This window comes from Cetorhinus maximus, chromosome 3 (assembly GCF_964194155.1).
Source record: "Cetorhinus maximus chromosome 3, sCetMax3.hap1.1, whole genome shotgun sequence".
Taxonomy (NCBI): domain Eukaryota; kingdom Metazoa; phylum Chordata; class Chondrichthyes; order Lamniformes; family Cetorhinidae; genus Cetorhinus; species Cetorhinus maximus.
In genome coordinates this window covers 67,288,060-67,312,038 of record NC_135881.1, presented here as the reverse complement: position 1 = coordinate 67,312,038, position 23,979 = coordinate 67,288,060, and the positions used below count along the sequence as shown (strand labels likewise).

Here is a 23,979-nt window from a genome sequence, read left to right as displayed (position 1 = left end):
GACACCAGTTTGCGATCTGCCTGCCAACAGCGGGCCGCGTTTCCCACCGCCGGACATCAGGAGCCTCATGCCTCATTGTAATACATCTGCATGTCATTATAAGACTAGCCTGCTGGAATCATCCCACCCTGCTGGATTGTCCAAGCACAATCACACCGACATGTTTCACAACAGCATATATAAGGTGTGCATTTGGCGGGCTGCACTTTGAGGGGAACAAGGAGTAAGCGCACAGTAATGTTGCGCAGCGCTTGGAAGGGTCGCTGTTGGACTTCAAGGTTCAGGTGAGTTGTGGTGGGGGGCAAGGGCTGCCCTTCGGTTGAGGTGGTTTGTTTGGTGGACGGTGGACGGTGGGGGGTGGGGGGGGGGGCTGCAAAGGCTGCCCTGCAGTTGAGGTGAATTGGGGAGGGGGGCAAGGGTTGCCCTGCGGTTAATGGTAGTGCACAAGCATGTGTGAGGTTGGGGGGAGGTAAGTGGCCACGCTTCAGGGAAACCTTGTGTAAAGTGACTATTCCTCCACCGCTCAAACAGTTCAGACGCAGACACACTAACATGCTTGAAGTCGGGCCTCTAGCTTATCTGCCTACTCAAGCAATGCAGAGGTATCAAAGTGCCACCCAGAGCTTCAGAGATTTCACCCCTCAGGCACAGACTGAAAACTAATGAGATGCGGTAATCTGAGGTGTAACACACCTTTAAGAGAATGTGAGCAGAGTGACCACATGACTGTAAGACCCAATAGATGTGTAGCGTGGGCTACCATGTTAATGTTAGCCTAGAGTAGGGTCTGGCTGGGGAAGCACACATCATGTTAGTGCTCTATTGTCTATGTAAATAAATAGCATGTACTTCATTTCATATTGGTCTCTGCGTCTGCAGTATATTGTAATTGACTCACCTGATAAGCATGCAACCAATTCGCAAGCAAAGTGACCCTGTAGTAGAACATAACAACTGGCGATGTGGCAAAACATGACCAGTCGATGACACCAAGGAAAGCTGCGAAAACTCAATTGAAGTGGATCCACCGTGCCTTGCAGGCCGATTGTAAGTACAACCCTCACCATAGTCGTCGAAGCTATCTCCCTTCAGCAGGCCACATTATATTGAACACCTTGCTTTTTTCTTTTTAGCCAACAACATATCAGGGGAGGAGAAGAGGCAGGCGATCCTCTTATCGACATATGGCAGTAAACATATGGCCTAATTCATTGTCTAATGGCACCCAATGCCTCAGATTCCAAGAGCTTTGATGAGTTGGTGAATCTAGTGAAAAGCCACTTTCAGCCAAAATCTTCGGTAACAATGCAGTGTTTTAAATTTAATTCGAGGTGTTGCACCCCTGGAGAGACAGTCGCTTGCTAAGTAGCGGCCTTAAAACAACTGACAGAGCATTGTGAGTTTGGAACGTCAATGAGTGACATGTCAGGAGACGATTAGTATGTGGGATTAACGAAGATGCCATTCAAAAAAGGTTGTTGTCAGAAACAAATTTAGACGCAAGGCGCTGGAGTTGGTGCTCGCAATGGAAAGCGCAGTCAGGGACTCAGAAGAAATCAAGGGAGCATAAAATGGCGCTGTTCTTCGCATCGGAAGGGAGGCACTGGCTAGAAATGGTGCAGAAGGGCAGGGCTATGCGGAAAGGCGGGAAACAGCCGCCATTAATAGACCAGCAAAGAGCAATGGTTTAACAGAGATAACCCACAATAATAATAACGGCAGAATTGGAACCAGACAGCCTACAAATGGACAACAATTTAAAAGAACCGAGTGTTTCTACTGCCATTGCAATGGGCACATTATGCAATATTGTAAAGAAAGATTGAGGCAAAATTTCAAACAAAAAGGCAGAAGTCGTGAATTTATATAATGGAGGAACCAGAAGAAACAGAGTCAGATACTTACTCGCTACACAGCTTAAAAATGGGTGAAACAGAGCCTTCTACGTGACTGTAAAAGTGAACAGAAAACCCATTCGAATGGAGGTGGATACAGGCGCATCCACGACAGTCATAGGGGAACACACGTTTAAGTATTTGAATGGAGGAGGCCACTCACTAAAGCTGGAAAACTCAGATCCCAGACTAAAGACGTATACTGGCGAAAACATATGAGTAAAAGGTACATGTAAGGTTCCAGTACAATATGGAGGCCAGTCTGCTAACCTAGCCCTGATAGAGGTAGCAGGGGAGGGTCCAACTCTACTTGGTCGGAACTGACTTAAGGAAATAAAATTGGAGTGGACTGAGATTTTTCAACTCAGAATGAAGGATCTGCAAGAATTATTACAGAAATATGCCTCTTTTGTGTTCGGGGAAGAGCTCGGGAAGATTCAGGGGCTGCAAGCTAAAATCCACGTGGATCCTGGGGCAACCCCCAGATACTTGAAGGCGAGGCCAGTCCCCTATACATTACGAGAAAAGGTGGATATTGAATTGGACAGGCTGGAAAGGTTGGGAGTCTTACAACCTGTACAATTTTCCAAATGGTGGGCACCCACAGTTCCAGTACTAAAGCCTAACCAGAGTGTGCGAATATGTGGGGACTACAAGTTGACCCTTAAAAAAGTGGCCAGACTTGACAGGCATCCTATACCGAAAATTGATGAATTGTACTCCAAGCTGGCAGGGGGATTTGCATTTATGTAACTTGGCATGAGCCACGCTTACCAGCAAGTCGAGCTAGAAAAGGCCTCTCAGGATTTTGTGACTATCAACACACATAGGGGGCTATACCAATATACCAAGTTACCCATTGTATTTGGCATTAAGAAATTCCACCAATACATCCATGGTCGCCACTTCACCATTGTATCCGATCACAAGCCACTACTAGGCTTGTTTGGGGAAGATAAGGCAATACCCTCAATCGCCTCAGCATGCCTTCAAAGGTGGGCACTGATCCTAGCTGCTTACGAATATATTTTTATACACCGGCCGGGAAGCCAGATTCCCAACACCGATGCACTGAGCCGATTACCTCTAAAGGACAGTAACATGAACGTCCCCATCCCTCAAGAACTTGTCTTGTTATTAAACTTTCTGGATTCATCACCAGTGAATGCCAAACAGATCAGAGAATGGACGGACCGCGATCCAGTTTTGTCTCACGTCAGAAAACACGTTTTGCAGGGATGGTCTAACGAGCCAAAGTCAGATGAAATGAAGTCCTATTTTAATAGGAGATACAAGCTCACCTGCCAGGATAGCATCTTACTGTGGGGAGTGAGAGTCATTGTGTCTCCCAGAGGAAGACAACCATTATTGATAGAACTGCATAGCACTCACCCGGCATTTCCAGAATGAAAATGTTGGCAGGATCTGGTTGCGGAAGCTCACGTCATGTTAGTGCTCTGTTGCCTATGTAGATAAATAGCATGTGCTTCATTTCATATTGGCCTCTGCATCTGTAGCATATTGTAATCGACTCACCTGCTGACGGATGAGCGTACAACCAGTTCGCGAGCAAAGTGACCCTGGCCGATGCGATAGTTGGCCTCCAACAGTGTCAATACGAGAGGGGTGCGGGGCAGCTCGATCTTTCTCTAGCTTCCCCTTCTCCCCAAGGAGTCAGCCAGGGTCCTGCGCACCCATAGGGAGGAGGATCAGCAAATGCACACCCCAGGGCCATCCACCCAAGTGACTCCAGGAGTGTCCAGCCCATCCGAATCCCCTCTTCCTATGACCGCAGCAGCTCCAACTCCACAAGTCAAGGAGGGTGCCACTACCACACAGCAGGATCCTGAAAGGACGCCAGGGTCCTCGAGGTCTTGGCCCTCCAAAGCATGCCTGTCAAGGTCATCAGCAGGCAGCCTCCACCTCCGCTGTGGATGTCGGGGGAGCACCAAGACATAGTAGCTGGTTTAGGAAGGTTAAGAAGATGTAGTTGCATATCCTGGGCATGGTGTTAATCACGTCTACATAATGTTCACCATTGCCAATAAATCTCAAGAATATCTCCCTGCCTTGTTGTGATGAGCAGTGTTCGTGTCACTCAGATGTGAAACCTTTCTGCACAAGATAAAGGGCAGGTGTCTCAGTCCAGGGCCTCTTCCCTGTGCTTTGTGCAGCCTTCAGACCAAAGTGATGATCCGGCCTCACACTCGCTGGACACATTCCTAATGCCTGCACCTTGATGGTGCTTGGCTTTGCTGCCAGAATGTTGTGGGCAGGTGTCACAGAGTTCCATCATTCTCTCTGTGTGCTCTCAGCACCTTCAGGGTGGGGATACCCCCATCCTGTTTGCATCTGTGACCGGTGATGCTGTGCTCCTGAAGGGCTCAGGTGCTGAAGGCAGACAAAGGATCAGGTGCATTTAAAATTTCACAGCTGCATCTCCATGATATGACCCTGATTGCAGAATGCAAGCGAGCTGCCCTCGGCCAGACAGGAGTCAGACATTCTCAGAGACAATGTGAAGATCTATGGAGTGCCCTCACTGCATGTCGTCATCATCCTCCTGCAATTGAGCGACGATTAGGGCTTCACTGTGTCTTTATGGCAGGAGCATTATCACAGAGGGTATGTGCGCTGCCACAATCCAGACTGGAGTCAAATGTTCATAGATGCAATGTGAGGATCTATAGTGTCTCGCCACTGCATGTCATCATCATCCTCCACAAATCTAGCAGCTATGAGGGCTTCCCGAGCACGCCTGCCTCATCTGGCCAGTGTGATGGCCTCACCGCCATCATTGTCGCCTTTGATGACCTCCTCACCCTCATCCCCATCTTTGTCCTCCTCATCAGAGGAGATGTGCAGCTCCTCCATCTCCTCCTCAGCCAGCTCCTCTTCCCATTGCAGCGCCAGGTTGTGAAGGGCGCAGCAGACGATGACGATGCGTGATGCCCTCTGTGGTGTCCATCAGATCAGTCCAGGCACTGGAGCCTGAACTGCAGCACCCCGATAGTTGTGGGTTGCAGCATGAGCCTTGTTATATTGTTGCTATGCTGCAGTCTGAGGCCACCACACGGACTTCATCAGCCATGTCCTCTGCGGGTAGCCCTTGTGCCCGAGGAACCATCCTTACAGCCTCTGTGGACCCTGGAAGATGTCAGGGACCTGTGACCAACTGCAAATGCAGGAGTTGTGGACACTTCCTGGGAAATCATGTGCAGACCTGCAGGATACCTTTGTGGAATCCCTTGCAGTTGATATAGTTGACCACTTGTTGCGATGGAGATCTGAGTGCCATGTGAGTGCAGTTGATGGCACCCTGCACCTGTGGGAAACCCAAGATCTGGGCAAATCCCAGCGTTCTTGCTTCCTGGCTTACCTGGTCCCGGGCAAAATGCAAAAAATCGTGCACCCATGCGAAGATGACATCCGTGACCTCATGGATGCATTGGTGGGTGGAGGCTTGAGATATCCCACAAAGGTCACCTGTGGAGCCCTGGAAGGAGCCACTGGTGTAAACATTGAGTGCCATGGTCACTTTCATGGCCACGGGCAGTGGATGCCCTCCATATCCCCGTGGCGCCAAATCCTGCAGCAGCTGGCAAACGTGACCGACCAGTTTCCTAGACGTGCACAGTTTTTGATGACACTGGTTCTCAATCATCTGCAGGAATGAAAGACGGTATCTATAGACCCTGGGTCTAGCTAGGCGCCAACCAGCGACAGCTCGCTGTGGCTCTTCGGCGCCGTGTGCGGGAGCCCCATCTGCCTCTTCTTCCAGAGGGTGCAGCTCCTCTCTCTGTGCAGCCAGGCACCTCCATCACTCTTTTCTCAGTCTCCTTTGCTCTTTGTAGGCCATGAGGCATACAACTAGTTCACCAGGCTCTATGCCCCTGATGTACTCCTCCTGCAGGATGAAAGAGAGAGATGTGTGGGTTAGCATGGATGTACTAGGAACCTCTCTTGGTTAAGTCTGAAGGCCCCTTAATGCATCCTGGAGAGTGCTGGCCATCACTTGAATGGCCAGAGTTTAGTGCGCTGCGTGGCTGCCCGAAACCATACCCTCCTCTGCTGCACTCCACCTGACCGATTGGCAGCAGCTTCGCCCACTGGACTGCATGCCATGCTGTCAGCTCAGGCACAGGCATTCTCCTAACCTGCACTGCAAGGCTGCACTGTTAGCTTGAACCATGGCGGAGACTCATCCAAACCAGGATGATGACATTGCAAGGGGCTGTGAGCACCTCCAACAGTGATTGCTCCATGGCCAGATTTAGCAAGGAGATTGTACAAATGCCCAAGTCGTCCAACTGTTCTGCAGTCCACTAAAATGCTCATTAGTTTGCAGTCTGTGTCAAAGGAGTGCTTGAGTGGGCAGATAAGCTCGAGGCCCTATTCATGCATGTCAATGTGGCTGAGCCTGAACTGTCTCAGCTGCAGAGGAATGATCACTTTAAACATGGTTTCCCTAATACGTGGCCGCATCCCTCCCCCAACCCCGCACATGCTTGTGCACTACCTTCAACTGCAGGGCAGGGCTTGCCCTCCCACCCCGCCAAAGTCACCTCAACCACAGTGCAGCCCTTGACCCCCTCATGCCCAAGTTGCCTCAGCCTTGAAGTCCAACAGGCGACCCTTGCAAGTGCTGCGCAATGTTACTGTGCACTTACATCTGAGTTCCCCTCAAAGTGCAGCCTGCTCAGTGCACGCCTTATATTTGCTGATGTGAAACACGCCGACGTGGGCAGATGATCCAGCGGTGGGGTGGGGGGGGGAAATAATCCCGGTGGCTGACCTTATAATGATATGCAGATATATCACAATGAGGCTCTTCATGTCTAATGGCAGGAAATACTGCCTGCCATCAATGGGCTGAGCAGATGTTCGCAAACTGGTTTCACGACATCGTAAAACTGATTTTTGTCTTTCTCGCCATATCATCCGCTCACACCGCCAAACACACCTGACGCTAGTGGACACATAAAATTCCAGCTATAGTTATTGTACTAGGCTACATTTTCAATTCCGTAAAATTTACTCTCCCATTTTATCTATTTCATGATCTTCAAAAATTCCTCTGAACACTTTTCCACAATTACGGGGTTGATCTTTTACTTGTCAGCTTGCAAGTTGGCAGAAATAACGATCTAGCAAACACCATGGGCCTGAACTTCTTCGGAGTGGCAATCAGTGTTGGACTGGAGATGGAGTGACAATCTGATGCTGATTGCCACTCCACATTCAATTACTTACGTCAAATTGTTTTCAATGCTATCTCGCCCGACCTTCCGACTTGGACCAAGCGAGATCCAGGTAGAGCAGCGTGTCCCTGGGACCCAATGTCTAGTCTAGGAGAGCCGAAGGGAAGGAGGCCATGTCCCTTTTTTACTGCATTTACCTGGCCGTATACCAGGTAAGATTGATGGTCCATTGAAATTTAAAGGTCCTTGACAGGCCAGGGAGAAGGTAAGTATCTAAGGTAAATGGATAAGATTTGAGGGACTGGGGGGTTTAGAGATCCAGAGTGAGTGTGGGGGGGATCGAAGGTCCAGGATGGTGAGGTGGGTGTCAGAGCTCTGCAGGGAGGGGGGGTCAGGGTTCTGGAGGGGGGAAGGTGTTGGATGTCCAAGGTGGGAATGGGTCAGAGGTCTGGGAGGGGTGTGGATGGAGGTCCTGGGTGGGGAAGAGGTTCAGGGGTTGGAGTTCTGGGGTGGGGTTGGAGGATCAGGGGTGGCGAGGGGGAAGCAGTTGTCAGATGTGGTGGGTGGGGGGGAGGGAGGAGGAGAGGGTGGGTGGGGGTGGACCTTGGTTTGGGTCAGCCCTGTGGGAAAGAGGATGTTGGGCCTCGGGATGGGGCGAGGGTTGGTTGTTGAGAAGGTGTCAGGGGGTGGGGGGGACCTCGGGTCAGGTCATGTCAGACTGGGGTGGGGAGGAGTCATGGGGGTGTGGGACAGTGGGAGACAATCCCATGGGGGAAGGCAGTTGGAGACTCCTGGGGGGGTCGGGGGTGGGGGTGTCCCATGGGTGGGGTAGTTGGGGGATAGGCGGAGACTCCTGGGATCAGGGACGGGGGAAGTCCTGTGTGGGTGGGGGGGGGGGGTGTTATTCGGGGGTTGGGGTGTCCCCTGGGATGTCAGGATTGAGATGGGGGGTAGTCCCTTGGGAGTTGGTCTGGGTCTGTACAGAAGTTACCCTAAAGTTTGAAGTGGTTTTAATTCTTCTAACCTTTTCTGGGTAACTATTGGTGTAACCCAATCCTGAAGTCTGTGATTTAAATCACAGTGTTGGATGGTTCCCAGTGCAGGGCAGTTGCCCAGGGGAAATTTGCACTTCTGGGCAATTGCCGTGTAAACCCTTTCCTGTGAGCTTCCGAAGGGGATTACCCAGTGCATCTTTGGGGTACCCCCCCCCAATCTGACGCTAGGGAGCTCAGAAGTTACAGCCCCATATTTAATGGGTAGTTACATCTTCCAATGGCAGCATTGCCATGAATCACCTTAATGAATACAGATAAAACTCATGTTACAGCATTTCATGATGAACTATAAAGGAGGCAAAACAATTTTACTGGCCCTCGTGAAAATGGCCGAGGTTGGATATGGAGACAGGATGTCTGGGCACGCCGCTAGATGACCATTTTCTTTCCAGTCCCAGGTCTGTTTTTTTCCGACCAGAACCATGGAAACCTGACCGAAGGCCATGAAGAATTGAGAATTGTAAATTGAAACACCAGGAGCCACTTTAGGTCAACAAGGAAAGGAATGATTGACGAGTGGTATATGTGTAAGCTAGGATATGGGCAACAGGGATTTATATAACCTCAGGTTTACAGAACAGTGGAACATTTAAGTTTGGAGGTGACCAGAAAGGAGAGAACTGAAAGGTGACCTTATAGAAATATATAATTTAAAAGTTAAATCCAGAATACTACTGTAAATTAAGCTGTGGGGTGGACTAAGGTTTAACCCTAAACGCATATAGGCAAGGACCTGCTGTATCTGGGCCCACACAATTTCCTGTTCCTCAGCAGTATATCACAGAATCACACAGTGCAGAAGAGGCCCTTCGGCCCATCGAGTCTGCACTGACATGTGAGAAACACCTGACCTACCTACCTAATCCCATTTACCAGCACTAGGCCCATAGCCTTGAATGTTATGACGTGCCAAGTGCTCATCCAGGTACTTCTTAAAGGATGTGAGGCAACCCGCCTCCACCACCCTCCCAGGCAGTGCATTCCAGACTGTCACCACCCTCTGGGTAAAAAAGTTTTTCCTCACATCCCCCCCTCAATCAACTTAGGGCACTACTAGGTGCTACACATCTTTGGAATGAAAAACCCAAAGTTCATTAGAAAAGGTCACCATAAGAAATCTTAATTTTCTTCAGTTTTCCTCTTACAAGAAACAGTTATTTTGCATTTTGATACTGGAGGAGCCCTTAAAACATGTATTTCTAAATTTATAATAAAACTGTTATAAAAGAATGCTTCTACTTAGAGTTAATTTCCTCTTTAACAATTTTCTTCTCTAGATCTTTGGCTGGAGTAATTAGATGAATTTTCAAGATTGATGCACCTGATGTTGTGCAATTTTTCAAAGCTGTCATTTTGAATGTAGTAAATTTGACAGGAAGCAATCTGCACAAAAATTATGTCATGTGATGTGAGCTTTAGTGAGATAATGTGATAAGAAGATTAATAAGATGAGTTATAGATTAGGAAAGCTTGACACCTTATTGTAAACAGATGCACCACAGTCCTTGGTGTGTCATTTTGCACACGTGTCCTGAATATCTGTGGGACAAAAATGCATAGATATGTCCATCCTGATGTTCGCTGGTTATTTTGTCAATGTTCACAGAGTCAGGACGAGGTGACACTTTTCCATGCTTATCTGAACTGCCCTGCCTAACAAAGAAGCCAAAAAAGGAGACAAAAACAGGATTTTTGTGGAGGAGGCGGGACGGTCAAGTCGTGAAACTTCCCAACTGCGCAGGCCCGTCTCTTTTAAAAAGGACCCCACCCACCATATTTTCATTCCAGGAGGTGGGGGCAGGATGGAGTCAGGAAGCTTGAACTTCTAATGGATAATTTCTCCTGTTCCCCAGGACTCTCTGAAAAAGTCTCCGACTCTGAGCTAGAGTGGGAGACTTTTGACAGTTCTGTGGGACTTACCCGAATAGTTACCCAGGAAATGCTGCACAGAAACATCCTAGTCTAACTCCTTGGTAATTGTACAACTGACCCCCAAACACTCACGCTGACTGCACCCCCTCTCCGCCTGACTACCCTCTCTGATCGCCCTGACTCCCCCGCCCCGACTAACCCCCCCAACCCAACCAGACCAGCCTCTGACATGACAACCTCTCCCAATCCAACCCAACCTGACTATCCTCTGACCCACCTACCCACCTCACCCACCTACCCACCTCACCCACCTGCAACCCTACCCACTTACCTCACCCACCTTCCCACTTATCCATCCTACTACCCTACCCATTCACTCATTCATCCATTCAACCATGCACTAACATTCACAATGGACATTTAAACTTGCCTTACGGCAGCTAGTGCCATAAAAAGTGGTATGGTTTCTACACTGATTCTCTTCCCTGCTCACTGCATGGACTTCTGCATTGAGGGAGTTTCTCTGCACCGTGGATTGGAAGTCTGGCCTTTTTAAACCTACCCATGTAAGTGGATAGTTTTTTGTCTGAGCATGTCGGATGCAGCATTCTGACCCTAATCGGAAGATTTGGGCCAGAGTCACAGTTGGCCTTAAAACCCATTGTCAAAATCCCACTGAGCCAGTGTATAACTATACCATTAGCATGATAGGTACTGAGCAGTACCCAGCAGAAGGTCCAAGATCCCACCACAGTCTGCTGCTTCTAATTGAAGTAGGGAATGAAGTAGGGTAAGTAAAGCTATGAAGAGCTTTAAGTGCTCTCATCCCCTTGGCTAGAAGGAAAGCACCAGCCAAGGTTCCCACTCCTATTGCAATCCAATCAAGCTATTAGAAAATGGATAATTGTGAACACCAGGTGATGATGGGATTGCTCATGGAAACATACTCTAGTATGAGTTGGTACTTGCAGAAGAGGAGGGGAGAAAATTGTGTGGGTTGGAAACCACGTTGTCAAGAATTTCCAGACTATTAACATATTTGATTGTTGTGGTTGTACACTAGGAGTTGGAAGCAGAGAGAGTGCAACTGATGGAGGAAGTCACATCAAACAAACGGAGAATGCAAGAATTGGAAGACAACTTGTTATTTCGTCTAACCAGCACAGAAGGCTCCCTGGTGGAGGATGAATCATTGATTGAAGTGCTTCAGGTCACTAAGATAACAGCTGAAGAGGTAAAAGTGACTGACAAAAATGTTCTTGTGTGTCTGACTAGTCAACCCATAGGCAAGAATTTTCCAGCCCCATTGGCATTGGGCATCATATGGGGGGGTGAAAATTTGGTTTCACACTGTAGTGAAATGTTGTCAATGGCAGGCCGCGTTTCCCGCCACCGTGTGTTGGGAACCTAATTTCAATATTTTAGCACCTCATTATAAGCCCCACTCACCGGAATCATCCCCCCCATGCTGGATCATCCAGGCATAAATCACACTAACATGTTTCACAACATGTCATATGCGACGTGCACCTGGTGAACTGCACTTCGCTCGGGACTTTGAAGTTTGTTTGCCAACTTGCTTCGGGCAGCACTCGCAGTCATCAATACCAGGCTTCACAGGCAGCACCACATCACCTTGAGGGTGGCTCACGGACAGGTCTGTACCTACTAGGCCAGCTGTTAGGCACGGGTGGCTTTTCAACGGCTACAGGGCTAGGGCATGCTTGGGGAAGGGGGAATAAGTGGCCTCAGGTAAGGGAAGAGGCTTCAGGGCGAGGGCTGTACTTGGGAAGGGAGGTGTCCCAGGGTGTGTGTGGGGACATATGTGCTATTGGCCTCAAGATAGTGAGGGCTGAGAAGGCAGTCTCCAGAGGAGATGAGGCCAGATGGAGACGTGAGGGTATGTGTGAGGGAGTGAGCGGTGATGTCCCTTGAGCTGGCAGTGAGTGAAATGCCAGTGAATGTGTGCTGGCCTTGTGAGTGTGTGACTTTAGAGTGATGGGATGGTTGCCTTACCCTGCTGGCATGGATGAGATCATTCATCCGTTTCCTGCACTAGATGGCCAACTCCTTGTGTGCAACATTGGCACTGACCACCTCTGCCACTCCCTCCCAAGCCAGAGTGGTGAGACTGATGGGCCCCCTGCGGCCAGATTGGGGGTAGAAGACATTGCGGTGGGCCGCCACAGTGTCCAGAAGGCGTCCCAAGGATGTGTCACTGAATCAGGGGGCTGCACTCTTCCTGGATTTTGGGACCATGTCTTCACCAGAGCAGTCCTGGGCTGCAAGCACTGAGAAGTGTGTGCGTGACTACAGTTTAAATATAACGCCCTACACGAGGAAGCAGCAAAGTAACGGTGAGGCGGGCAAATCGAGACCACCTGACAGCGAGATGGCATGTCTCCTGTGCTGCATAATTAATAAGGCAGAAATAAGATGATACGGCATGAAAACCTGCCATTGTGGCCGGCGGGTAAAACAACTTTTTTCCTGCAGCTACTGCACTTTGTGCAAATCTGGGGCGATTCTGCCCATAGCAATTCTTTCGGATCCAGCTACATCTATCCATTTATGTTTAGTTCAAATCAGGTTTTTAAGATGTAAAAAATATAACTGAGGTAAATTGAAAGTAAAATAGATTAAATTTTGGTTTCTGGTGCACACTGGATGAGCAGTGGCCTTGCCTGACCAGTGATGTTGGCTGGAGGCCTGATTGATTTTCGAGACCAGAAATCATTTAAATATGGAGGTGATTGTGCTGTTTAATTGTGATGTTTATTGCAAGGTCACTGTTTAGATGTGGGAAATGCAGCATGATGGGGTGTAAAGTGGGCCTTTAATAGTCATTTAAAGGAGAGTAACATAAGTATAGGTCATTCAGCCCCTCGAGCCTTATCTGCTATTCCCTTAAGTTATAACTGATCTGTACATCAACTCCATTTCCCCTCCTTTTCTCCATTTCTATTAATACCCTTACTTAATGTAGAAGGGCTCAGACGATTGGAGAAGGTCAACAGAACAGCAGATTGAAGAGGCAGCAAAGAGTTAAACTCGACATAACTTAAGTTTTAAAAGCCATTGCCAGACCTGCTTTCAGCATTATAATAAAAGCGAAATACTGCAGATGCTGGAAACCTGAAATGAAAACAGAAAATGCTAGAAAAACTCAGCAGGTCTAGCAGCATCTGTGGAGAGAGAAACAGAGTTAACGTCTTGAGTGCGTATGACCCTTCTTCAGAGATTTCTGTATTGCCATGCTGCTAGACCTGCTTAGTTTTCCCAGCATTTTCTGTTTTTGTTTGTTTTCAGCATTACCTGATTGCACTTTTAAGTAGCACTGCAAATAGCCACCTCCTGACTTGAACCATCCATAATTTCTGTGCAGGTTAAGCAAAAAGCACTGGCAGGTTGACAAAAAAATGGTATTTGGATTCTAAGACATCACAGGACACTTATTTTAATATAATAATTAGGGCTCCCTTACTTTTGCATGTCTAAATTGAGGCCTGCCTAAAATGGCAACTTGAAAGCCTCTGATGATAAGTCAGTGATTGTTGTCCCACTGCCTCTCCAATCATGCTGAAAAACAGGTTTTTGAGAGATGAAAATTGGCCCAGTGCGTCACACAGTGCACTCAAAAAGAAATGCAGAAAATAATGAGCATCTAGAACTAGGGGGTCACTGTTTAAAAACAAGGGGTTGCTCAGTTAAGACAGAGATGAGAAGAAATTTTTTCTCTCAGAGGGTCGTGAGCCTTTGGAACTCTCTTCCACAAAAGGCACTGGAAACAGAGTCTTTGAATATTTTTAAGGCAGAGCTAGATAGATTCTTGATAAACAAGGAGGTGAAAGGTTATCAGGGGTAGGCGGGAATGTGGAGTTGAGGTTAAAATCAGATCAGCATGATCTTATTGAATGGTGGAGCAGGCTTGAGAGGCCGAGTGGCCTACCCCTTCTCTTCATTTGTATGTTCATATGTTTGTATGTTCGTATGTAGGTAGAAAGGTCAGGATGACTGAGCCTAGACAGAGGTTTCAGGGACAGTCGAACCATGATGTTCAGGATATTAAATAAGTTCTATTCACAATCGTTTCTCTACAGAGTTTGAATCAATATTCCTTTAAAACTGAAAGAAGGGATATCTTTCATTTATTTTATGGTCATAAGATAATTGAAGGAGTTTGAAAATCTACTTTTACTTCCAGGTGAGTGAAAAGCTGAACACAGCTGCACAGACGGAGATAAAGATTAATGCCGCTCGTGAGGAGTATCGGCCTGTTGCTTCACGTGGCAGCAACCTTTACTTCCTCATTGTCGAAATGAGCCTAGTGAATGTGATGTACCAGACATCACTTCGACAGTTCCTGGGTATTTTTGACATATCCATGGGGAAATCAACAAAATCACAGGTCACCTCTAAGCGAATTGCTAACATCATTGAATATCTCACTTATGAAGTGTTCAGATATACAGCTCGGGGTCTGTATGAGAATCATAAATTCCTCTTCACTCTGCTTATGGCGCTAAAGATTGATCTACAGTCCAAGAAGATCTCTCATGAAGATTTCCAGACTTTGATTAAAGGTAACCTTCACTAGTTAAATGATTTGTAGAGTATCTTTGATAAAATCTATGTTGGAAGCTAAACTTGTTGCTCAATACAGAAAGCAGCTGACAAACAAATGCCAAAAATTGATTATTTGGCTTTAGATCCAACTAAAGTGATAGAAGTCTTTGACTAATGGCTACTCATATTGGATACAAATCTTTTTCATCCTCATTGTTCCTTTGAGTGATTGACCAAATTAGCAGATGGTTCTGAGAAAATGGATTGCTGAACACAGTACTAGTTTAATCCTGGTAATTTTTGAATGTCATATTACACAGTGTAGGTATTAATACATTCATCTATTTTATATTTGGGATTAATTTAGTTTACTTAGAATCTCTTTCAGGCACAAAACATAACACCATGTAATTAACAAAGTAGCATTAAAAAAGCAGCATGATCAACTGTAGATAAAGGTAAATGCTGGGAACAACTATCATTTGTGCACCAAGTATAACCAAAATTAGGCCACTAATTGAGGGATAAAGATAATAAAAGGAAAAAGAAAGGCAACAAACCCTAAATAAAAGGACCCTTTCCAGAGATGGCAAAACCTGGAAGAACAATCTTACCCCAGTAAAAAGGAATTTACATTTTATCAGCACTTTGAGTTCTCTAGATATCCCAAAGCACTTTAAGCCAATGAATTGCAACTGAAGTAGAGTCATTGTTGTTATGTGTGCAGTTAGAAGATACTGTCATGTAGTGGTTAGGTTATAGGGCTGGAAATCTAGTGAGTTCAAATCTAACCACATTATTTTCTGATGCCACTTTCCAAAACAGTGCTTCTGACATGTCTTCCTTCTTCCTTAACCGAGATTTCCCACTCATAGTGGTCGACAGGGCCCTCAACTGTGTCTGACCCATTTCCCACATCTCTGCCCTCACACCTTCCTCTCCCTCCCAGAGCCATGATAGGGTCCCCCTGGTCCTCACTTTTCACCCCACCAGCCTCCGCATTCAAGGGGTCATCCTAACAGAATCACAGAGTAGAACAGCCCCTTCGGCCCATCGAGTCTGCACCGACACGTGAGAAACACCTGACCTACCTACCTAATCCCATTTACCAGCACTTGGCCCATAGCCTTGAACATTATGACGTGCCAAGTGCTCATCCAGGTACTTTTTAAAGGATGTGAGGCAACCCGCCTCCACCACCCTCCCAGGCAGTGCACTCCAAACTGTCACCACTCTCTGGGTGAAAAGGTTTTTCCTCACATCCTCCCTAAATCTCCTGCCCCTCACCTTGAACTTATGCCCCCTTGTGACTGACCCTTCAACTAAGGGGAACAGCTGCTCCCTATCCACCCTGTCCATGCCCCTCATAATCTTGTACACCTCGATCAGGTCGCCCCTCAGTCTTCTCTGCTCCAATGAAAACAACCCAATCTTCCGCCATTTCCGCAAACTCCAGCATGATGCCACCACCAAACACATCTTCCCTTCGCCCCCCACCCCCCCCCCACCCCCCCCCCACACTATCAGTATTACTTAGGGGGCAACCTGGTCCACTCCTCCATCACCGCCAAGACCTCAACCTCTTCCCACTGCACATCCCCATGCAATCGCAGAAGGTGCAACACTTCCCCCCTCCTTACCGTCCAAGGGCCCAAACACTCCTTTCAAGTGAAGCAGCATTTCACTTACACTTCCCTCAATTTGGTCTACTGCATTCGCTGCTCCTAATACGGTCTCCTCTACCTTGGAGAGACCAGACACAGACTGAGTGACCACTTTGTGGAACACATTCGGTCTGTCTGCAAGCTTGACCCAGACCTTCCTGTCGCTTGCCATTTCAACACACCATCCTGCTCTCATGCCCACACATCTGTCCTTGGCCTGCTGCAATGTTCCAGTGAAGCTTAACGCAAACTGGAGGAACAGCGCCTCATCTTCTGATTAGGCACTTTACAGCCTTCCAGACTTAACGTTGAGTTCAACAACTTCAGGCCATGAACTTTCTCTTCCATCCTCACCCCTTTTTTATCCCCTTTTTTCAATATTCGTTTTTTTTTAAATTTTTATATTTTTTGCACTTATTTTTATTATTATTATTTTTAAAATTTATTTTCATTTTTATTCATTATTTTATCCCAACCTTTTAGCCTATTTTCGATCTTTTTTCCGACCACCGTCCCTTCCCCCTACCCCACCCCCACCAGGGCCATCTGTCATTGCTCATGTTGTTCTATCCAGAGTGCTTACCCCCTGGTCTGGCTATTATAACATTCTGCTTTCTATCCTTAATGTCACCATTAGCACCTCCTTTAGCCAGTACCACCACCATCAACACCCCTTTGACCTTTTGTTTACGACATCTTTGGCAATCTCTCCTTTACCTCCACCTATCGCTGGCCTTCTATCCAGCTTCACCTGCTCCACCCCCCTTAAACAGTATAAATTTCACCATATTTTTACTTCTCTTAGCTCTGAAGAAGAGTCATACGGACTTGAAACATTCATCTGTCTTTCTCTCCATAGATGCTGTCAGACCTGCTGAATTTTTCCAGCATTTTTTGTTTTTGTTTCAGATTTCCAGCATCTGCAGTGTTTTGCTTTTATCACATCATTTTCTGAATTTGAATTCAGTTTGTAACTCAGTATTGAAATTAAAGAAAAAACTTTTGGATTTTCATTGTCATTTTCATCTTAATCTGGTCTGGTCTCCATGCAATTTCAATACCGCACCACAATGTGGTTGATTCAGGTACTTTCTGAAGTGGCCTATCAAGCCATTTAGTTGTATTAAAAAAAAACTCGACCAGTGGTTCAAGAAAAATGTCCACCATCATCCTCTCTAGGCAACAAGGAATGGGCAATAAATGCCAGTCTTTCCAGCAATGCCTACATCTAGAGAATGAAAAAGTGGCAGCCAATTTGCACACAGCAAGGTCCCACAACATCAATGAGATAATCAATTTGCTTTTTGTACAGCTTAATACGGGATATTTTTTGGCCCAGACACCAGGAGAACTCCGTGCCCTTTTTCAAGTAGTGCCTGAGGATCTTTTAGTCTACCTGAACAAATAGAAGAGAAATGCAAAAGTGAGAACCAAGAGACAAAAGAAAAAGCTAATAAGAGGAGGAAGGGAAAATGAGGATCAACGGAAGCAAAGGGCCAAGCTTCAAGTGTAGTATTTAGTTAAGTAAGAAAAAAGAACTTTAAACCTGCAGACTCTGCCACTAAAAGTTCCCTGTTAAAATATACTCATAATTTTACTGTGCAGCTTTGAACATTCTCCCTCCTGCTATTACCCTCTTAATTACCCTTGAACATTTGCGATTATATAATCATGCCAAGCTGATATTTAACCCTAGATTGGGAGACCAATGGACATCAGTGCCATGGGTCTAGGGAGACCCTTGACAGTCAGAGCGAAAAAAATCCAGTTTATGAAATGAATATGGTCCAGATCTACACTTGCCATCAATTTTGATTAAAATGGGTAACTAAAGTGTTATATTGCCATTAATGATACTGGAACATTATTGACTTTATGGGTGAATGCATGGGGGAGTGGTAAAGTAATGAATCAGTGGTTTGCTGTCAGATGGTTTTACACATTTCTGAAAGTGCTCGTTGTCTGCAGAGCTCCAGTGAAATGACATTCATTCATTCGGCAAGGATATTGAGAACAAAGTGTTTTAATTGAGGGATTAACTTTATTCACTGATCAATTGATGAAACTGTATGTTTTAAATACCACGTCTAAAGAATTAAATGAGCTGTTAAATTAACGTATTAGCTTTACTCATTGATCCTAAGGTATGTTGAACTTTATACAGAAGTAGAATGAAAAGGTAGGAACACATTTGCTTGACTGAAAGTTCAGTTCAGATAGATTCAGTATGAAGATATTTTACTTTTAGAAAAGGTAGACAAAGAAAAGCTGTCCCCATTTGCTGATAGTAAAAGGACTAGAGAACACAAATTTAAAGTTTTAGGCAATTATTACAGGGGGATGTGAGGAAGGAGTTTTTTTAAGCAATGAGTGGTAATGACTGTTATGTCACAGTGGATGGTAAATGCCAAGCTGCTCAAATCCCAGAGGGAAACTTGAAACAGCTGCCACAACCATTTTGCAATTTGTATTTTATTTTGAGATGCGTGCCCTGAATTTAGTAGTAATAAGTCCACTGAGTCTTAGGGGTTTTTTACAAAACTAAATTAAACATTTAATAATAGAAAAAAAGATGTTAAGCACATGCAGAGGTCTACAAATTACTACTATAATAACTCCTAAATCCCCTAATTAATCTCAGTTACTCATCCGTTAAGGTAACAGTAAAACAAAATAGATTTCAACAGAGTCAGGCAAAACACATAATACCCTGGACAGTGTTACTCAAAATGAGTTTTCTTAGCTTTTGTTCCTGTAAACAGCAACTTGATGCATAGAGCATGGAAGCTTTTCACACTTGTGTTAGATCTTAGAATGCCATCCCCCTTACATATAACCTTATCTCCTTTATACATGTTTCTCCCTTTTTAATGTAAATTTCATTGTTCCAATATGTTTTTGCAACTTTACTTTTCTCACAATATAAATCTTTCATAGTACTCACATTATCAGCAACCTTTGGGAAAAATAAACACACTGTTTGGCTTAGCTTCTTATGGCTAGGTGTAGCATCTTACCATCTCATTGAAATTCAAACTAACCCAATTTATCAAAAAATGCAAATGTTCCTCACACCTCACATCCTAAAGCTTCAGCCATATTTACGTATTTAGCATTTCAAAGCTTGCTTTCCTTTTGATAACTCAAAAGCTCCAGACCAGTTGCCTCCAATTCAATTAAATCCACCACACAGAGAAACTAATCCAACCCCAACTATTAACCTACCTTTATAATAAATCACAATAATATTATGAAAATTATTATATTTTCATGACAATGACCTGGAACTCACTGCCTATGAGGGTGGTGGAAGTAGAAATGATCAATGATTTCAAAAGAAAATTTGTTTTTTTTTTACATGTATCTGCACAATATTTCCTTTCTTTTGGGGAATAATGGGGAGGAGGTAGAAGGATTTCCAGGCTGGCTATCAGCCCATTGAACCATCTCATGAACTCTCTTTCTATGGCTAACAAGCCCTGTTGTGGGACTTGAACCTAGAACTCGTGGCCTATGGTTAGGGACACAACCACTGCACCACAAGACCTCCTTGAAAGGAAATTGGATGGGCACTGAGGGGAAGTAAACTTGCAGGGTTATGGGAATAGAATGGGGGAATGGGACTGAATGGATTGCTCTACAGAGAGCAGGCATGAACTTGATGGGTCAACTGGCTTCCTTCTGTGTTGTAATGACTCTATGATTTTATGATTTTACCTTGACTGATAATGGCATTAAGTGCAATGAAAGATGATTGCCTTCCAAAAGGAAAATGGCTGAATTATCTTTGGATTTGGCCTTGATAATTCATGCCTTTCAGCTTTGTAGACTACGAGGTTTGTTCCTTTTGAGGTGCTTCACTGCATTGCAATTTATTGGATGAAATACCACCACATGATATATGTCAATTTGATAATAAGATTAACACTCTGGCTGCAAATTTCCAAAGACCTTCTGGTTCATTCCTACTGTAAGTCAGTTGAGGATGTGGCCAAATACCCACAAAAATGTTAGGTACTGATCTCTGTTGCTTTTATCCAGGTGCCTTGTTTAGGATAGCACCATTGTTCATCCCAAGAGAGCTGTCCTCAATCAAGAGTTTGCTTATGTCCAGCATGGGATCTGTTGGGCATTTTCCTAGCAAGAGGGGGCATCCTGGCCTCTTAGATGGCAGAATTAGGGCCTACCTGGAAGTTCAGGTCTTTAAACCTTGATCTGGACTTCCAAAGTGAACTGCAGCTTTAATTTGTGACTCTTTTCAAAAGTGGTGAGCAATAGACCCAAACAAAAGGTTGCAGTACCTGAAGCTGCTGGAGCAGTTTGGATTGACGGGCATCCATTGTCATATCCACCCATCCCTGCCATGATGGGAATCTGAGATCCGCCATTTGCTTGGGTGCAATGGGATTATTCTAATCAGGGAACCACCATTACATACTTTTGTGGGGATTCCTAGCACAAGAATCCCGGTGCTTATAAATGGACTGATGATCTGTGGATGTTCAGGATCTGAATCCTTTGTTTCATTCCAAATTAGTTTTTTTTCTTTAGGCAAAAGAGACAACAATTACCTGCACATGCTTGGAATTTGGTTAGGCAATCTCAATAAGATGCCACATAATGAAGTTTTGATTATCTGCTAATTGTCATTATCTCCCATAGGGGGCCCTTCTATTATAGCAGTTAATGAAAATTTCACTGAAATTTTAGAAAAGAAAAGACATGCTACCAATTATGGCAGAAAAAGAGAACAAAGCTCCACTGACATTTTCAGTTAAATTCAACATGATATTAAGACCTGGAGGGTACATTCAGTCTTCAGTGTTAAAATCTGCGTTTGTATGTATCCCAGTATTATATATTCAGTGTTTTGCACTAAATTTTATTTTCCCCTTTTGTTTCAATTTAATTTTATGCTTTTCTTCCTTTAACATATTCCTAGCCATATACAAGCCCATATCTGAGGGGATAACCATTTTTAAAAATTCTGTGTGGGAATCTGTTGTCCATCCCTAATTGCCTTTGAGAAGGTGATGGTGAGCTGCCTTCAATGTAACCTTGTTACAGTCCTTTTACCTGTGCCAGTGGTTAGAATGAAACTTGTTGACAAGGGGTACTCATCAATCTACCCGCTGCCCTGCGTAATCTTTTGTTCTTCCCATAATATTTGGGTACATTTTTGCTCTATCCACACCCCAAATTCCCATATACCCCCACCAAAGGGTGGGTGTTGAGAAGCCAGAGTCCCCTCACCTGTAATCCATTTTCTCCTCTGATCCTCCTGTCCTGTTTCCCTCAAACAAGGCACTGTTTGCTTTCAAAACTTAATTTTTTAAAATATAAAATTCTAAGTGACAGAATATATTCTGCCCGCTTGCCTCTCTGTTTTTCTCTCTCTCTCTCTTTCTTTGTCACACAGGTATTAACAATTAGTTAGCTTTTAAATTCAACAGTTTTTTTGGAAAATGAAAGACTCTGGGTTTGATATTAACCCCACCACAATCAAAGGAGAAGTTCCAAGGGCATTAAAGGTAAAAAATCAGGGAACATACCAACAACTGCTGCATGTGCATCTGCTGCCATTCTTGTGGCAGTGGATCAAGAAGAGTATCTGTGTTCTGCCTTAGAAAGGTGGGACACTTCATTATAATATGTAAATCAGGCTCCCACTGGAAGACTCAGAGCCTGATTTAATTCTAACAGTTAACATAAGAGATTCCCAGGGCTTGGGAGCAAAATGGAGACAGGGGCAGCCAGCGTCAAAGTTGAATGCTTTTCAGAGCAATCCTTGTGAGCTAGAAGAAGCAGGAGTGCTGCCCCCGGCCCCTCAAGAAAACCTTTGGCCCCATTTCTGCCGTTCGTGGCCTCTCTGCTGCCATCAGCAACCCCCAGCCCCGGACTCTGGTGTTGTAGGGTGCTGGATGCCATTTTCTAGGTATTAATGAAGTCTTTGTAATCTTTAGTAGGTCAAATGTAAGTATTTATTAACTACAAGAACTATGTACATATACACAGTAAAGGGTTCAAGCTAGGAGCTGTCTCCTTGCTTATTTTGCACATGGCTTTATCAACATTAGACTGAACCTTAGGTGCGGATCATGTGTTCTTTTACATCACTGTGGGGTGGTATTGTACTCAGTCCCACATTAACCCTACATGACACCTCCCCTCAAGTCTTTATTCAATGTATTTTAAGTTATTCTAGTTTACCCCATGTATTTATATCATTTACTACCCTCATCTCCCCACTTCAAATGCAGTCTGGAGGCCTTTCAAACCTCCCATTTCTCGTTCGTACTACTGTTGGAGGTATGATAGGCTCTGTCGTTGTAGGTAAACTCTGTTGATTTGGAGGTTGTTCTGGCATCTGGGTATCTTTTTATTATTTTTCCATTCCTTGGTATCGGAGCGCTTTTTGTCAACTCGGCAGTTGTGGTGATGGGTGGTTATTGCTCCATCCCGTTTCTTGCGGGGTGGAGCAAACATTGTGCTCGTCTCCATGTTGTTTTTTCCTCTTCTTTCGTCATGTGGGTTGTTGCGATGTCCTCTGTGATGGAAGATGGCTATTCCTGTTATGAGGATGTGGTTTTTTAGTAAGCTCACCTTTGCGTTTGGCTGTGTGATGTGCTGCCAGCAATGAGCAACTGCTACTTGGTTCCAGCATCATCTGCGGTACAGTCATGCTCGCTGGGATTTGCAGCGTTTGCTCTGTAGTCGCAATGTTGACATCATTAACAGTCATCAGAGCTGGAGACTGAGGCCCTTCTGGTTGTTGGTTGCTCTCTTGTCTATCCTCCATCTGAGTGGTTGGCCGGTCTGACCAATGAGAGCTTTCTGGCACCTGTAATGAAAATGGACAAACCTGCTCTGCAAAGAGAGAAGACAGTTCAGAGCTGAAGTCCCAGTCAGGTAACTCTTTCTCGTTTGAGCCCGGGAGCTTCCAGTTCTGTATAATTTACAACAGTGGTTGTCTTGACCTCTTCTGCCATTTTGAGGAGATTCAGGATTACACAGGCATCACTGCTCAAGAGAGAAAAAGACTAATTATGGATAACATACTTCAGCTTGAAAATTTGTTTGCCACTATACCGTAGTGGTTCCAGAAATATGCCAATGACCGGAAGTCAGATTCCTCCTGGCCCATAGTGTACATATGAACATACAAACAAGGAGCAGGAGAATGCCATTCAACCCCTCGAGCCTGCTCCACCATTGAATAAGATCATGGCTGACCTGATAGTAACCTTAAATCTGCATCCCACCAACCCCCCGATAACCTATCACCCCCTTGCTTACCAAGAATCTATCCACCTCTGCCTTAAAAACATTCAAAGACTCTGCTTCCACCACCTTTTCAGGAAGAGAATTCCGAAGACTCACGATCCCCTGAGAGAAAAAAATCCTCCTTATCTCTGTTTTAAATGGATGATCCCTTATTTTTAAACAGTGACCCCTAGTTCTAGGTTCTCCCACAAGAGGAAACATCCTCTCCACATCCACCCTGTCAAGACCTTTCAGGATCTTCTATGTTTCAATCAAGTTGCCTCCTACTCTTTTAAACTGCAGCAGACACAAGCCTAGCCTGTCCAACCTTTCCTCATAAGACAACCCATCCATTCCAGGTATTGGTCTAGTAAACCTTCTCTGAACTGCTTTTAATGCATTTACATCCTTTCTTAAATAAGGTGACCAATACTGTACACAGTACTCCAGATGCGGTCTCACT

General features: G+C 45.2%; 1 protein-coding gene across 1 annotated transcript in view; it reads left to right on the top strand.

Annotated features, from left to right (window-relative positions):
• The window catches only part of dnah5l (dynein, axonemal, heavy chain 5 like), a 465,990-nt gene that overhangs the window by 340,504 nt on the left and 101,507 nt on the right, over window positions 1-23,979 (top strand). The window contains exons 65-66 of the mRNA XM_078535621.1: window positions 11,087-11,257; window positions 14,228-14,606. Coding sequence (XP_078391747.1) covers window positions 11,087-11,257; window positions 14,228-14,606 — 550 coding nt within the window. The remainder of the gene's footprint in view (window positions 1-11,086; window positions 11,258-14,227; window positions 14,607-23,979) is intronic.